Below are 17,565 nucleotides of genomic sequence, written 5' to 3' on the forward strand. Positions count from 1 at the left end.
TTGGGGATCCAGGCAAAAATGGATGAGGATGGGTTGGGCCAGCAGTGTGAAGAGAGAGAAACATAGGGTACTGCCATGGTAAAAACTAATCTCCTTTAAGGGGTAACAAGGACCAAACGAAGCCCCAGTTTCCTGATCTGTCTTAACCATAAGCATTCTTAATCAACTTTATTTTTCATCCATATTAGGGCCCACTCCTTAGACACAGGGCTTTTGCTTTTCTTGTCAGTCTCGCTCAGCTCGGAAGTGCTGTTCTATATTCAGCACCTCGTGGGTGCTGAATAAATATTGATTAAACAAACCATGTAATGAATCATGTCTGTTGCAAGTGTGGGTGCTTGGGAACGAGGAGACACAGAAGTGAGCTGGAGTCTTCCCTCTGCAGGGCGTAGGGCACATAGAGCTAAGGATGTTTGGAGAGAGGCTAGGGAGTTTGGAGCTGCCCCCCCCCCCCAGCCCCCCGCCTTCCATTCTGGGATGCCTTGGGATTGGAGTGGTCATTTTATGACCTCTTCCGGTTGGGTGAGTGGACACATCCCAGAGCATCCTTATCCATTGCTCAAGGATGAGCCAGGGAAATGATGCTCTAGCCAGGTGAACAGGAGGCTTGCTGTTGGTGAGCAACACCCCCAAAAAGTGACACAGGCTGTGGATGGAGCAGTGGCAGAGGGCATTTGAGGAAGGGTCTTTACTCCATACAAAGGGAGAGGAAAAAAACCCAAAAATGAACTTGGTTGTGCTGTATAGCAGGGATCTCCCAACTTTTTCTGTGAACTGTCAGATAGTGAATCTTTTAGGGCCTTCTATCTTGGCTGCAATTACTGCACCTCTGTTGCAACTCTGCAACAGACAATTGCATCATGAAAGCAGCCATTGACAAGAGGTGAATGAATGGGTGTCACTGTGTTCAAATAAAACTTTACTTATGGATGCCAAAATTTGAATTTCATATAATTTTCATGGGTTACAAAATATTCTTTTTTTCCTTCGACTACTTAACTAGTTCTATGAAGAAAATAAAACAGTAACGTAAAAAGGAAAACACAAAAACCATTCTTAGTTCATAGGACATACAGAAATAGGCGACAGGCCACCCATGGGCCATCGTTGGTCAACTCTTACTCTGTAGAACAGGAAAGAAGGAAAACAGTTCATTTGAATTTTGTTCAAAAACTTGCAACTTTACATGGTAATAGTATTCAACATTATCCTTTGTTTGTCAGGGGCTTAATGCAAATGAAACTTTAGCTGTTTGTCTGATATGACATTTTCTGATGATAGAGACTAGGTGGCGTCAAATATGTCTTGAGCACCTGCTAATTGGGAGTTACTCTCCCAGCTGATCTACCAACTTCCTCTACACCGTGTCATAGACCTGAGACCAGATGAGCTTTTAATAATATACACCAGGTCATTTGTTCCCCTTCTTGAAAGACTCCAGTGACTTGCCACTTGTATTTCAAATAAGATACAAATGCCTTATCTTGTCCTTGCCTGACCTCATCTCTGACCACTCTCTCTGTCCTGCTATCCCATTCTTCAGTCTCAGAGCTCTCCAGGGCTTTTGTAACAGCTCTTCCTTCAGCCTGAAACCCTCCTTCCTTCCCCAGGTTTTAGCATGGTTGGTCCTCCTCGGGAATTCAGAACTCAGCTCAGATTTCACCTTGTCGGAGGTGCTGCCCTCGACCATGCAGTCCAACTGAATTCTTCCCCTAGTCAGTTTCTATCAAAGAGCCTTGTTTTATTTTCTTCATAGATCTGGTCTTTATCTGAATGATCTTGTTAATTTCTTTACTTATTTTTTGCCTCGCTCCTTCAGTCAAAAGGTAAGCTCCATGAAAATAAGGTAATTCCTTCCTAATCACTGCCATTTCCCCATTCTGAGATTAATGCCTAATGTTCAGTATTATATATAATGCATTTGTTGGATGAATAAAGAAAGGAAACAGTCTGAGGGGAGATAGAGTAGTATGTTCAGAATTGTGCTAGTGTTTTACTCCAATTAGAAATGAAGATGACTGTGTATGATGGCGGTGGGGTGGGGAGGGAAGACAACTGCCTTGAGAAATGGCCAGGGACCAGATCTTGGAGGAGCCCTCAGGCAATGCTAAGGTGTCTGCCCTTCATTTCGAAGGCAATGGGAAGGTGGCAAAGAAGTATTTTAAGCAAGCACAGGATAAAAAAAATACAGTATATTCATTGGAATGTTCACATGGGGAAAATAAAACAGTATGTTATCATACACTCTGTTTACACCATTAAGGATGGCAAAAGTCATAGAGTAATCAGTCAGTCTTTAACTTAAATGAGTGTGGAAAGATGCCAAAAAATGAATTCAAGTTCAGTGCAAATGTTACATCCTGTCTGCACGCCTCCACTCCCTTCTTGAGCTGAGGGAACATATTTGTGACTTATTTCTGAATTACAGAGCTAGAAGAAAAGCTACTCCATGTTTCATGCTTTTTGTGTGTTAACAGAAAGAGGCTGTTCATCAAGGTTTACCTTCAGTCTGAAAGAAAATGAGGATGTGGAATTAAAAAAACAAAACGTGGTTCAACTTTGTGCTTGCAGTCCAAGCTGCCTTGGCCTGGTCCAACCACAGAAATGAGATTTCTGCGTGAGATGAAGCCTCTCTCAGACAGCCTCAAACGCTAAAGTGGGAGCCATTTAAACATCTGAAAAGTAGATTGGGAGAGTTCCTTTTTTCCTACCTACAAATGTCTACCTTGTTCCATCATTTTTTGTACTTAGAACAGAAAATTATTAACTTCCATATGCCTTCCTTTCTATTAATCCCTGGAGGAAGGTGAAAAGGTAAGAGAGGGAACGGAAGGTTGAGACTATTTGAGGAAGGATGAGCACTGAGGCCCCAGCTTCTTGACGGGGCTTTCCACGGACAGTGGCTATTTCACAGAGTTACCCTGAACTGCCTTTTCATCTGCTTTAAGACATCGATGTTTGTGATGTCTATGAGTACCTTTCTTTTAGGAAAAAACAGGAAAGGTTATCATCTGCCCACTGTGATCTCTGTTTACATAGTTAGATATTTACCAACAATTTAAAAATGTTTAATATGACTATTAATGGAATGTTTCGGACACTTGGGTGCTCATCATCCATAACTTCACTGTGTTCATCTCCAAAATGAATTTTCTTTTTATTCACTCTCTCTATCACCCTCAGGCGCATTCTATGTGCCAGTGAGTATTGTCCTAAAGGGGTGATATCTCAGATCACAAATCCGTCCATGAAGATGGGCTTGCCTACCTTTCTTTGTCCCCAAGCCTCTACATTGCCTTATCAAGATTAAGGGTGATTTTTAAGAATTGCATCTTTGTGCCAAGAGATTCCTGCCTTTGCCATTGGTTGGTTTCAGTTGCTTAGAATCTTTCACTTAGAAATGGCCTGAGGGAGGAAGTGTTCTGTGAGACCAGGTAAGGCAGTTAGAAACCCAGACATTGGCAGGGACACAGTACCACCTGGAACCAGGCAGCACCCTGTGCCACCCTCGTTCCAAGTGACCACTGTGTCACTGAGCCTCCAATCTTCCAACTTTGGGAGGTCCTTGGGCACTTACTATGCGGGATGTGGACTCCCGCTGCAATGACTGTCATGTAGGGTGGCCACAGGAAGAGCACTGAGCTCCCCAGTCTAAGAGAAGACAGGGACCCAGTTTGAGAGGGTCATCTTGTGGGGCCCTCCTAAGTATGGATGGCTTAAAAAGGAGAACTTACTGAAAAGTCGTCACTGGGGAAGAATAGGAGATCTCGAAGGGGATCATTCTGATAGGTCTTTTCAAGTTCTTCAACGACAGTTTCGTAATCCAAAGGCTCGAGAAGCCTGGGCTTTTCCTGCTGTAGAAAAAGAAAATATGATATTAACCACTGACGCATATAATCTTACTTCCTCTCAGCGTGTGGCTGGATTTCATTTTTTAGTATCACCAAGGCTTTGACATTAAGCAACCTTTTCAGTGGAGTCACAGAGACTCCAGGCATTGAGGGCAAAGCCACATAACTATTATTTCCAGATCTGAAATAATGAGATCCTGAAATACTTGACATCTCGCTCAGTAATTCAAGCTGTTCAGACTGAGTGCCCAGAGCTCACGGTATTCAGCCCTACCACATCCATAGACTACATGTTTATGTAAACTTGATCTTTGTAAGTGTGAAGAATTTCCTAGCATTAAGATGCTCATCATCATTTTTGATGAATTAGATACTTCCTTGTGAGGTCTACTTGGGTCTATTTTAAAATGTTGGCCCCCTAGCAATCAAAGTATCACATGCTGTCTTAGTGGTCATGAAGTATGGATCCTGTGTCAGGATTAATTGCTTGGCTCTGAGCCTCTGTGCCACTATAGAGAGAAGCTAGGTAATTCTCTAATAGAACTGAACAACACAACCATTATGGACGTAGTGTGGCGAAAACCAAGAAGACTGAAAAATAGCCAGATAATCACACTGCATTAAAATCTTGCAGCCGAGAAGAGAGGCACTTCCTTCAAAGAAGCTGCCCACGAGCCAAAAAGATAAATGCCAGTGGGAGAAGGTGTGATCGTTTCATTACAGGGTTGATGTGTTTACTCCGAACGGTACAGGACTCACAAAGTGAGAAAGATGGAACTCCAAAGAAAGAATAAAACCTTACAAAGCAGAAAACAAGGACACAGTCTGGTTCCCCAGTCCTTTGATGAAACATTTACTCAAGCTAAATGAAAAGGGATGGTTGTTTGGATTCTGGGGGCGCTCCTGGAAGTTGGAGTGGTCACTATGAAATTTGGATGCTAAAGCGATCTTGTAAATGGAAAATTTTTTTTTTCTTTTCCAAGTTAATGACATCAACAGTTTCCCACCAACTTTGCCCCTCCTCACACCTCACACAGATTTAGCTTCGATTTCTGAGGCCTTCTTTGGAAAGTTTCTGCTACTAAAGCCCCAGAAACTGTCACTGACGTCTCAGTAATTGCTAATGGTCTTCTCAGAGTAGCAGTCAATGTTTATTTTGATGATTTTCCAAATATAAAAAATAAAACAAAACAAAATGCAACACAGTGGGCCAGCAACAAGTACTTTTTGTATTAAAACAAACAAAATGTACTTTGTATCAGAACGTACTTTTTGTACTAAAACAAGCAAAACGAGAACAAACCCATTTTACAAATGTTTAGGTAAACCATGTAAGGTGAATATTCTTTCTGGAAGGGACTTCAAGTAAGATTGTTAGATTTAGCAAATAAAAATACAGGACTTCATGCAATATTTGGAGAAATTTAGTTGCCCAACATAATCTATTTAGGGAAAGAGCTGTGAAACCTTCAGCGTTTTGAAGTAGGAGATAAAGAGTCACTAGGTGTGACGTGGGTAATTTAAAAAGAAGTCCTTCTGGAATCCCTGTCTTTTGATATGATTATTCTATTTAGATTTATTTTAAGTTCCATTTCCATATTTTCCCAGGCAAAGGTTAATCCCAAGGATCACAAATTGATTGCTCAAGTAGCAAACGCAGAGTCCAGATGTTTGATTTGGCTCAAATATTTACTTTATTTTATTTTTGCTTGGCTTCTAATGCCTTTAAGTAATGGTAGAGTCGTTACCCCTCATCTGAGGAGATATGTTCCAAGACCCCCGGGGATGCCTGAAACTTTGGATAGTTCTGAACCCTATATAGACTGGTTTTTTTCCTATACATATATAGTTGAGGTGTGAGAGCAAAACTAGCACCAACTTCTTTTTCCTTCTTCACAATTGCAGGGGCAGAAGATTCATTCCTAGTGTAGATCTTAGCAACCTCAGCATATAATTTTTTCTTTCTTTATTAAGTTGAGAACTTTCACCTTTTCACTTATAAGAAGCACTTTGTAGCTTCTCTTGGCATATCCGAATCACCAGCATCACTTTTAGGGCCATTACTAAGTAAAATAAGGGTTACTTGAGCACAAGCACTGCAATATCTGATAACCACTAAGTGACTAGCAGACAGAGCATGAATCCAGTAGACAGAGGGCTGATTCACATCTGGATGGGATGGAGCAGGACGGCGAGAGATTTCATCATGCTACTCAGAACGGTGTGCAATTTAAAACTTATGAATTGTTTACTTCTAGAATTTTCTATTTAATATTTTCCTACTACTGTTGAGCACAAGTAACTGAAACCACAGAAAGTGAAACCACCAATAAGGGTGGGGCCTCCTGTATTTCATTCCAGTTTGTCTACACACCTCGTAGTCCTTATCTATTACCTCATACCCTGCAAAATCACACATTTATATTACCAACTGCCCCATAGGCCTTCAAGCCTGAAACACTTGGCTTTTTCTAGAACTTGTTTTTTCCCTAAAATTATGTTTGTGTATAAAATGTAGCAAAAACGCCACAATGTATGGTAAAGCCGTCACGAAGCTCTTCTCTCTGCCATAGATTTGGTTGGTTACATCCCTTTCCTGCACTGTTTCTTCAGCTTAAGTTTATGACGCCCTTCAGTTCTCATGTACCAACAGCCCACAACGTAGCTATTCACACATTGCCCTCTTTTCCCCCTTTCTCACACCAGCCTGACCAGGAGTGTGAGGGTGTGGCTTAGTGTGCGTTGCAATTTATAGGTTTAAAGGCAAATGACAGAAGAATGTTTTAAGAGTTCTTCTACAATCTTGGTCTCACTATCTTTTAAATTTTCTCTCCCATTAGTGACAAACTTGAGCATTAATAAATAAGCTGAAGACCTAGAAGATCTTCAAAGATGTTTTAACAGGGCCCACCTTCCACCTAAAATTTATCCCGCCTAAATGAGTATAATCGGAAAGTCAGAGCTCACAAGTCACAGGCTATTAATAAAACCATAGAAAAACTAAATCCTAAACTCTCTTTGATATTCCTGATAAAAGGCATAGCCTGTAAGCATCTGTTGGAAGGTATATTTTTATTTATTCATTTCAGGCTATACCAACCAACCAACCAATGAATGGCATTTATTAAGTCTTTCTGTTCAAAAGGTTGCACTGAAGTTATTTCGACATGCGGCTGCAAAGTCTAACAAATTTGCTTCATATAATTTATTAAGTTTTGATCTCTGGGGGATATATCAGTAAAGTTCCATCTTTCAAGGGAATTTGTTAATCAATGTGTAACATTCAAGATATTTGACGGTTCAATATTTTGTGGATTTGAAGTTTACAAATGAAAATAACAGTGATGTATTCCACAGCCCCTAGAGCCTAGAATTTGGCAATGCTTGCCAAGGATGCTTTATGCATCAGTGATGGTGAGAATCCAGGCTATACAATAAGTAGTTCTCTCTGGAATGAGAGAGCTGGATGCTCAGTGTTTTGGTCAAAGAGACAGATGTCTACAAGTATGGTGGGATCAGTTAATTTCCCACTACTGCTCCTTGCAGAGACGTTGAGTGAAACTGAGAACTGAGCAGCATTGATTTACAGCTTTACAATGGTTGGGTTGTCCCTTCTGAATTTAATGTGCCTCTTTCTTTTTGGAAATGCTCCAACTGGGATAAGGCATGTGCCAAGATTACCCTGAACTGGATTGGATTTTTGTAGCGCTTTTTACTCTTACTCTCTTTCTCTCAAATGAGTAATGAATTTCATTAGCCATTCTAAAATCACTCCCGGCATGGGAAAAGGCACCCACCAGTACCTGTTATTATGCAGCAGAGTTGGTGTTGCACCACAGTGGCAATAGGCCTTATTCTTCCTATTTAGTATTAAGACATTTGTTTGATCTACTTCCCCAAATCCACAGCTCTCCTCCAATTCAACTTCACAGCAGAAGAATGGGCTCCTGTCACAAAAACAAATGCTTTCTTCTCCTCTACTTATTCCACAACTTCTCATGGAATGCCAACACAACATCTACGTCTTGGAGTTGGTGAACCTGCCATCTTGGTAATAGCCAGGGCTGCCAAGAGCCATCTAACTGGGTTTGAAGTAAGCAGATTGTCCATGCCTTAGCTAAAGATTCTAATTTCAAGAACAGAGTGTTCCATTACGAGGATCTAAATTATTTTCATCATTATTATTCAAAATCAAAGGGTGAAGAAATTACACTAAAGATATAAGCATTTGAAGCATGTAACACTGAAAAATTAAATGACTAAACCATTACCCTGGACCTCTCTCCAGAATATGGAAGTACAATCTAACCAAGAAATAACCTAGACTACCCAGCCTTGTTTTAGGGAAGTGCCAAGTTAAAAAGAGTGTGATTATAGGTTTTCTATGACAAGATGCAGCAGAGAGTGTAATGTGCGTTCTAGAACCAGAATTCCTGGGGTTCTAGTGATGGCATTGCCACTTATGGGCTGTGGAACTTTGGGCATATTAATTAGAATCTCTGTGCCTTAGTTTCCCAATCTGTAAAATGAACATCTTAATAGAAGCTATATCATAAATTAAATGAGGAAATATTTGTTATTCTCTTAGCACCACACTCACAGTACTCATTACATAAGTGTTAAGTAAATAAAGGCTGTGAGTTTTAAATTTTGACTAGTCATGGATTTAAAGCACTTATAAATTTAATGTGTACAAAGAGTAAATAGTAGGCACTCAATGAATATTTATTAAGTAAATAAGTTTATATCCTTTCTTCCAGGAATTTCTTTTCCAGGACTTTATTTTAAAGAAATAACCACACATATAATCCCAGATTTATACAAATATGTTTTTGCAACATTATTTTTGTAACAAGATGGAGAAAACATATTCACCTTAGTCTAAGAGGGATAGCAGGCAGGTAGGCTGGTGGAGTCTATACCCCAAAAGTGAAGACATCAGAGCTGCTGCTCCAAAAAAGTGATTTATGTCTTTCAAAGAAGTGTGTAAAGTGGAAAAAGTCTTGGTGCTATAATGGGTTTTGGGAAGGACAATGAAAATAGGATAAGCGTTGGAATAATCAATGTATAATTGTGCAGAACATGCCATGATTCCTCCTTGTAACTCTTTAATTCTTCAGTAAAGGTAGTTAACACACAAAATTTGCATATGATTGGCTTTTTGGGGAAAACATGAGGAGGCTGAGGTCCATGATCAAGATGGTAAACCCGGCTACAAAGGCAAAGACAAAAGGCACTACCTCAGGAAGAAAGAACGTCAAGTTCTTCTTGACAATGATTCTAGATTCACACATATTATGACATTAGAGTTTGAAGCCAGAATACCTAGGTCTCTAACAGGTGGTAATGCCTAAAGGACAAGGCCAGCTAAAAATTATGAAACAAGAAATCATCAAGGATAAAGAATTATTAGGAAATTATGGTACATCCATTCTAAGAAATAATACATGCCCATTAAAATTGAGTTTTTCAGAGGATTGCTGGGAAGATGGTGGCATAGGAGGACTCTGAACTCATCTCCTCCCACAGACACAACAAGTTTACAACTACATGTGGAACAATTACCTCTGAGAGAGAACTGGAAACTGGATAGAAAAAACCTCCACAACAAGGAACAACACTGACTGAGGAAGAAGAGGCAGAAATACCTTTCTGTTGAGGAAAAACCCACATTCGAGCCATGGCACTTGATGGCTCAGAGCAACCTTAAGGTAGGAAGCTTCTCCTGGAGGAGTGGGGGATCTGAGAAGGAGAGCTTTGCCACAATAAGCAGCTTTTGAATTCAACACCACCAAGATGAGTGCCAGAATACCTGGCTTTGCTGGCTATTAAAGCCAACGGGGAAGATGCCCACAGAAGCTATCGAACATAAGAGAAAGAAAAGCCTGCTCTTAAAGGGCCCATGCACAAATCCACCCATTCCAGAAACCAATACAAAACCACCAAAAAGAAAGTTGCATAGTCCTTTGGTGAAAGAGACTTACTTGAAAAGTTCGGAGCATGTCTTGGAGAGGCAGGAGCTGGCTGGAACCACCTCTTCAGGGACTGAGATGCTGGTGGCAGCCATTATTGTGACCTAGTACAGGCGTGCTGACACAAACACTGACAGACACCATTAGATTTCTTTCCTTGGTTTGTTAGTGCAGGGGTTTGCCCTGCCCACTAGAGCACCGATTTAATCCAGCTCAGCCAGGGCAGGGAGCCCACCCTAGGGACTGGCCCTGCCCACCAACAGGCCTGAGCAGAACTTGTGGGCCCACGTATGCGGGGCATGTGGGGCCCCTGCAGCAGGGTAAGTGGGTCTACCTCCACGAGGCAGGGTGTGTGTGAGGGGTGGGCCTGTACTGGAGTGTGTGAGGAGTGAGTGGGTCCTCCTCAGTGGGGCAGAGCATGCCCATGGGACAGGACTGCACTGATGGAGTGTGTGAGCCTGCGAGTGGTGAGGTTTGTCACCTGCAGCAGACTTGTGTTGCTGGCCTTCTCAAACAGCCACATAGGGGACCTGCCCCACCTTTAATGCCTGAAATGATTGTGTGCTGCCAGGCTGGGGGCTTGCCCTACCCAGCTGTGCTACTGAGAGAGCTGACAATAGCCTCACAGGCCAGAGGACTACAGCAACTTCGAGCCCCTGAGCCTAGCAACCACCTACACTAGGGGCCTGACTCACTTAACAGCAAAACAGCAGCAGGTATGTGCTATTTGACCTTGCAGCCAGCTATCCTGGGCCCTCCCCTCTCATCCAATAATGTGACTAAAGTTACCATAGCAGCTGCACACAGCTGAGCCTTACAACTAGCCAGCCATGGGGCCAACCTAGGCTACCAGTGCACCTGCAGCAAGAGAAACCTTGCCACAACAGAAGGGCACATGTAGCCCACACAGGGGTCACTCCTGGAACATTTGGAGCTGGTGACAAGCGGGAAGCACACTGCTGGGCCTCAAAAGGCATCTCTTACTTGATGCCACATCTCCAAGATCAGGAGATGTAGCTTATCTACCTAATACATAGATATAAGCAAAGAGAAATAGGCAAAAGGAGGAGACAAAGGAAAATGTTCCAAAAAAGGGAACAGGATAAATCCTCAGAAAAAGAATGAAACAAAACAGAGGTAAACAATCCACTTGTTAAAGAGTACAAACCAATACCCATAAGGATGCTCACTGATCTTGGCAGAGTAGATGAATACACTGAGAACTTCAACAAAGAATTGAAAAATATAAAAGTGAACCAATCAGAAGTGAAGAATACAATAACAGAAATGAAACATTCACTAGAGGGAATCAACAACAAAGTGGATGACACAAAAGAATGGATCAGTGAGCTTGACAGAAGAGTAGAGGAAATCATCCAAGCTGAACAGAAAAAAGAATTAAGAACAAATACAGTCTAAGGGACCTCTGGGACAACATCAAGTATACTAACATCTTTATTATAGGTGTCCCAGAAGGAGAAGAGAGAGACAAAGAGGCAGAGAATTTATTTGAAGAAATAATAACTGAAAACTTTCCTAACCTAAGGAAGGAAACAGGTGCAGGAAGCACATAGAGCACCAATGAAGATGAACCCAAAGAGGCCCACACCAAAGACACCTTATAATTTAAATGTCAAGAATTAAAGACAGGGGCCAGCCCAGTGGAATAATGGTTAAGTTTACATGCTTCGCTTTGGCAGCCTGGGGTTCACTGGTTTGAATCCCAGGTGCAGACCTATGCACTTCTTGTCAAGTCGTGCTGTGGCGGCATCCCACATAGAAGAGATAGAGGGACTTACAACTAGGACATACAGCTATGTACTGAGGCTTTGGGGTGAGAAGAAGAGGAAGATTGACAAGAGATGTTAACTCAGGGCCAGTCCTCCTGACCAAAAAAGCCTGCAAAAAAAAAAAAAATTAAGGGCAAAGAGGGAATCCTAAAAGCTGCAAGAGAAAGGCAACAAGTTACATACAAAGAACCTCCCATGAGGCTATCAGCTGACTTCTCAGAAGAAACATTACAGGCCAGAAAGGAGTGGCATGATATATTCAAAGTCATGATATATTCAAAGGCCATTCAAATGGCAATAAAAAGAAAGCAGGGGTAGCAATACTTATATCAGAAAATAAAGACTTTAAAACAAAAACTGAAACAAGAGACAAAGAAGGGCACTACATAATGATAAAGGGAACAATCCAATAAGAGGATATAACACTTGTAAATATCTATGCACCCAACATAGGAACACATAAATATATAAAGCAATTATTAACAGACATAACAGGAGAAATAGACAGTAACACAATAATAGTAGGGGACTTTAACACTCCACTTACATCAACAGATAGATCATCTAAACAGAAGATCAACAAGAAAACATTGGCCTTAAATGACACATTAGACCAGATGGACTTAGCAGATATATAGAGAACATTTCATCCAAAAACTGCAGAATACACATTCTTTTCTAATGCACATGGAACATTCTCCAGGATAAATCACATATCAGGCCACAAAACAAGTCTCCATAAATTTAAGAAAACTGAAATAATACCAAGCATCTTTTCTGCCCACAATGCTATGAAACTAGAAATCAACTACAAGAAGAAAACTAGAAAGCCACAAATATGTGGAGATTAAACAAAATGCTACTAACCAACTATTTGTCAACGAAGAAATCAAAAAAGAAATAAAAAAAATACCTGGAGACAAAGGAAAATGAAAATACTACATGCCACAATTTATGGGATACAGCAAAAGTGGTACTAAGAGAAAAGTTTGTAGTCGTACAGGCCTACCTCAACAAATAAGAGAAATCTCAAATAAACAATCTAAGAGTGCACCTAAAAGAATTAGAAAAAGAAGGATGAACAAAGCTCAAAATCAGTAAAAGGAAGGAAATAATAAAAATCAGAGCTAAAATAAATGAAATAGAGACAAAAGAAAAAAAACAATGAAAGTAAGAGTTGGGTCTTTGAAAAGATAAACAAAATTGACATTTAGCTAGACTCACCATGTAAAGAAAAGAGAAGGCTCAAGTAAATAAAATCAGAAACAAAAGAGGAGAAATTACTATGGACACCTCAGAAATACAGAAGATTATAAGAGAATACTATGAAAAGCTATACACCAACAAATTAGATAAACCAGAAGAAATGGATAAATTCTTAGAATCATATACCTTCAAAACTGAAACAGGAAGAAATAGATAATTTGAATAGATCAATCACCAGTAAGGAGATCAAAATAGTAATCAAAAACCTCCCAAAAAACAAAAGTCCAAGACGAGATGGCTTCCTTGGTGAATTCTACCAAACATTCAAAGAAGACGTAATACCTATCCTTCTCAAACTCTTTCAAAAACTGAAGAGGAGGGAAAGCTTCCTAACTCATTCAATGAGGCCAACATTACCCTGATACCAAAACCAGACAAGGACAACATAAAAAAAGACAATTACAAGCCAACATCACTGATGAACATCAAGGCAAAAGTCTTGAACAAAATACTAGCAAATCGAATACAACAATACATTAAAAGGATCGTATACCATGATCAAATGGGGTTCATTCCAGGGATGCAGGGGTGGTTCAAAATCCACAAATCAATCAATGTGATATACCACATTAATAAAACAAAGAAAAAGACCAGATGATCATCTCAATAGATGCAAAGAAAGCATTTGACAAAATGCAGCATCCATTTATGACAAAAACCCTGAATAAATGGGTATAGAAGGAAAGTATCTCAAATAACAAAGCCCATATATGACAAACCCACAGCTAATATCATACTCAATGGTGAAAAACTGAAAACTATCCCATTAAGAACAAGAACCAGACAAAGATGCCCATTTTTGCCACTCTTATTTAACATAGTCTTGGAGTCCTAGCCAGAGCAATCAGGCAAGAAAAAGAAATAAAAGGGATCAAAATTGGAAAGAAAGAAGTAAAACTTGTCACTATTTGCAGATGACATGATTTTATATATAGAAAACCCAAAAAAAATCCACCAAAAAACTATTAGAAATAATAAATGAATACATTAAAAGTTCAGGATACAAAATCAACCTATGAAAATCAGTTGCATTTCTATACACTAACAACAAAGTAGCAGAAAGAGATATTAAGAATACAACCCCATTTACAATTGCAACAAAAAGAATAAAATAACTAGGAATAAATTTAAGCAAAGAGGTGAAAGACCTGTACACTAAAACTATAAAACATTGTTGAAAGAAATTGAAAAGGACACAAAGAAATGGAAAGATACTCCATGCTCTTGGATTAGAAGACTTAACATAGTTAAAATGTCCATACTTCTCAAAGAAATCTACAGATTTGATGCAACTCCTATCAGAGTCCCAAGTGACATTTTTCACAGGAATAGAACAAAGAATCTTGAAATTTATATGTAACAACAAAAGACTCTGAATAATCAAAGGAATCCTGAGAAAAAAGAACAGAGCTGGAGGGATCACACTCCCTGATTTCAAAATATACTACAAAGTCATAGTTATCAAAACAGCATGGTACTGGCACAAAAACAGAAACCCAGATAATGGAACAGAATCAAGAGCCCAGAAATAAACCCACACATCTATGGACAGCTAATTTTTGCCAGGGGAGCCAAGAACATACGATGGAGAAAGGAGAGTCTCTTCAATAAATGGAGTTGGGAAAACTGGACAGCCAGAAGTAAAAGAATGAAAGTAGACCATTATCTTACACCATACACAAAAATTAACTCAAAATGGATTAAAGACTTGAATGTAAGGCCTGAAACCATAAAACTTCCAGAAGAAAACACAGGCAGTACACTCTTCAACAGTGATCTTAGCAGCATCTTTTTGAATAAGATGTCTTACCACACAAGGGAAACAAAAGAAAAAATAAACAAATGGGACTACACCAAATAAAAAGCTTCTGCACAACAAAGGAAATCATCAACAAAATGAAAAGATAACCTAACAAGTGGGAGAAGATATTTGCAAATCATATATCTGATAAGAGGTTAATATCCAAAATATATAAATAACTCATACATCTCAATAAGAAAGAAACAAACGACCCAATTAAAAAATGGGAAACGTTCTGAAGAGACATTTTTCCAAAGAAGAAATACAGATGGCTAACAGGCACATGAAAAGATGTTCAACATAAATAATTATCAGCGAAATGCAAATCTAAACTACAATGAGATATCATCTCACATCTGTAAGAATGGCTATTATTAAAAAGACAAGAAATAACAAATGTTGGAGAGGATGCGGAGAAGAGGGAACCCTCATATACTGCTGGTGGGAATGCAAACCGGTGCAGCCACCACGGAAAACTGTATGGAGATTCCTCAAAAAATTAACAATAGAACTACCATATGATCCAGCTATTCCACTGCTGGGTATTTATCCAAAGAACACAAAAACATTAATGCATAAAGATACAAGCACCCCTATGTTCACTGCAGCATTATTCACAATAGCCAAGACTTGGAAACAGCATAAGTGCCCATCAAGGAATGGACAGATAAAGAAGATGTGGTATATATGCACAATGGAATACCGCTCAGCTATAAAAAAAACGATGAAATCTTGCCATTTGTGACAACAGGAATGGACTTTGAGGGTATTATGATAAGTGAAATAAGTCAGACAAAGAAAGTTGAATACCATAGGAACTCACTCATAAGTAGAAGATAGAAACAACAACAACAAACACAAAGATACAGAGGTTAGATTGGTGGTTACCAGAAGAAAAGCGGAGAGAGAGGAGGGGGCAAAAGGGGTGACAGGGCACACGTGGATGGTGACGGATGGTAATTAGTATTTGGGTGGTGGACATGATGTAGTCTACACAGAAATCTAAATATAATGATGTACACATGAAATTTAAAAAAAAAACAAAGAAAAACTCTGATGTTTTTGTTTGTAATGACTAGCAAAATTGCTGACATATTATTGCTAAATAAAAGTGGGAATAAATATTGCTCACCAGAATAACTGCACAAAACTTTAAAAATGTAAAGAAAAAAGATTAGAGATACATATCCAAACATTATCAGTAACTATATTGGGATAGGACTATGATATTTAGGATTTTTCTGTTTTGCCTTTTCCAAATTTTCTATAACGAAACATCATGGCTTTCATCATTGTGAAAAAAATGAACTTAGTCTTTCAAAACTCTCATGCCTCCATAGAAACACTGGGGAGTTGTTTGATTTTAAAATTGTTTACCCTTTGAAAATCCACCAGAGAGGGAACGTAGATACTCACAGTGGGGACTTCACAAGAAGTTCAACCATAACAGCTTCAAGTAATTAGAAAAAGACGCACAAAACACTGGGGAAACGAGACCAGGGAAAATAATTACAGATTATGTATGTGATTCTAGAAGCTAATGTCAGCCAAAAAGGGAAGAACAATTAGCAAGGCCTTAACTACAACATTTTGAGGTCTGTGGGGAGCTATAAACATTTGGTGAGTTACTTAAGCACCTCTGCACATTGGTCACACAGGATTAGAAGGCAGAATCTCTAGCTGAAAGCTGAGGGTCTTTACCTACCAGATACGGAACGTGGACGAGTCATTTCAGTTGAACTTAATGAAGTTGATTTAAACGAGTCAAAGGGCAACTTCCTGCTTAGGGCGTTGTTGTTGCAAAGATCAAGGAGATGAAGTATGTGAGAATGTTATGTGAACCACCAAATACCACACAAATATAGATTTGTCTGTATTTGAAAGTGATGAAAATTACCCCACATATTTTACCCGAAAACATATCTCAAAAGCAAGTCAAACCAACCAACCAATACCGATGACACTACCTCCTTTATGTCTCAGGACCTGTGCTACATGCTTTTGTATTTATTATCTAAATTTCCTTGAAAACAACCACAAAGAAACTTTGATAACTAATGATTCTACTGGAGGCAAAAGAGGTAATAACATAAGAAAAAGGACTGAAGTTTTAACAAAGGGCACCTTCTCCTCTGTGTAACTCCTAAATCAAGTCAGGCTCCTTTATCCCCCAAAGGAAGAAGGAAGGCAAGCTACCTAATTATGTAAATGAGCAAAGGAAAGTGACTTTGAAATTCTTTTATTTTCCTTGAGGAAACAGCCTAGAAAATATTTTCACATATTTATACTTCCAGATCAAAAGAAATGGATTAAATTTAGGATTAGTTTAGTATTAAACTCATTAGCTTTGCAAATATAAATATTAGGGGACAATCAAAGTTGTAGATACTTAGAATTTCTTTCCGTAGCTCTCACCCACACACATGCAGGTTAAGCTTGTCAGCAATGGGGAGCTAATAGGATCGATAAGGACTAGCTAGAAAAATGGGTTGATTACACTAAATTGTAAGTGTAATCAGGGAGACCGCCTTGGTTACTCACCCTTAGGGTCACTCTAGTTTGTCAATCTGAACTAGTCACTCTTACTTCTCCTTTTCAGAAAATCGGATCTTTTCAAGAACATTATTACGTGAAGTGTTTTTTCCCCCTATTTTTGAGAAGTTTTATATTTTTCTGACATGTAGTGCTTCCTGTGACGCTAGTTGAGATTTCCCCAATCTTCCTGAATCACCCCTGTCTTTTCCAGAAATGAATCTTTATTCTAATTTGAATATTCATAACAGAATCAATGCTATTTCTGAATACCTTCTTCAGCTTACAAAACCATTCATCCTGGTTAATGACCCAGAAAAACCAATAAAAATAGATATTTACTTTAGGACCAA

At 39.3% G+C, this 17,565-nt stretch overlaps 1 protein-coding gene across 25 annotated transcripts in view; it reads right to left on the minus strand.

Annotated features, from left to right (window-relative positions):
- The window catches only part of DOCK10 (dedicator of cytokinesis 10), a 264,121-nt gene that overhangs the window by 146,028 nt on the left and 100,528 nt on the right, over nucleotides 1-17,565 (minus strand). For 20 of the 25 annotated variants that reach the window (XM_070270519.1, XM_070270525.1, XM_070270522.1 and 17 more), the window contains exon 2: nucleotides 3,735-3,854. In XM_070270519.1, the coding sequence (XP_070126620.1) occupies nucleotides 3,735-3,854 (120 nt within the window). The remainder of the gene's footprint in view (nucleotides 1-3,734; nucleotides 3,855-17,565) is intronic. The other 5 variants (XM_070270520.1, XM_070270518.1, XM_070270527.1 and 2 more) reach the window with 1 other exon arrangement.

The sequence above is a fragment of the Equus caballus genome, chromosome 6, assembly GCF_041296265.1.
Source record: "Equus caballus isolate H_3958 breed thoroughbred chromosome 6, TB-T2T, whole genome shotgun sequence".
Lineage (NCBI taxonomy): Eukaryota > Metazoa > Chordata > Mammalia > Perissodactyla > Equidae > Equus > Equus caballus.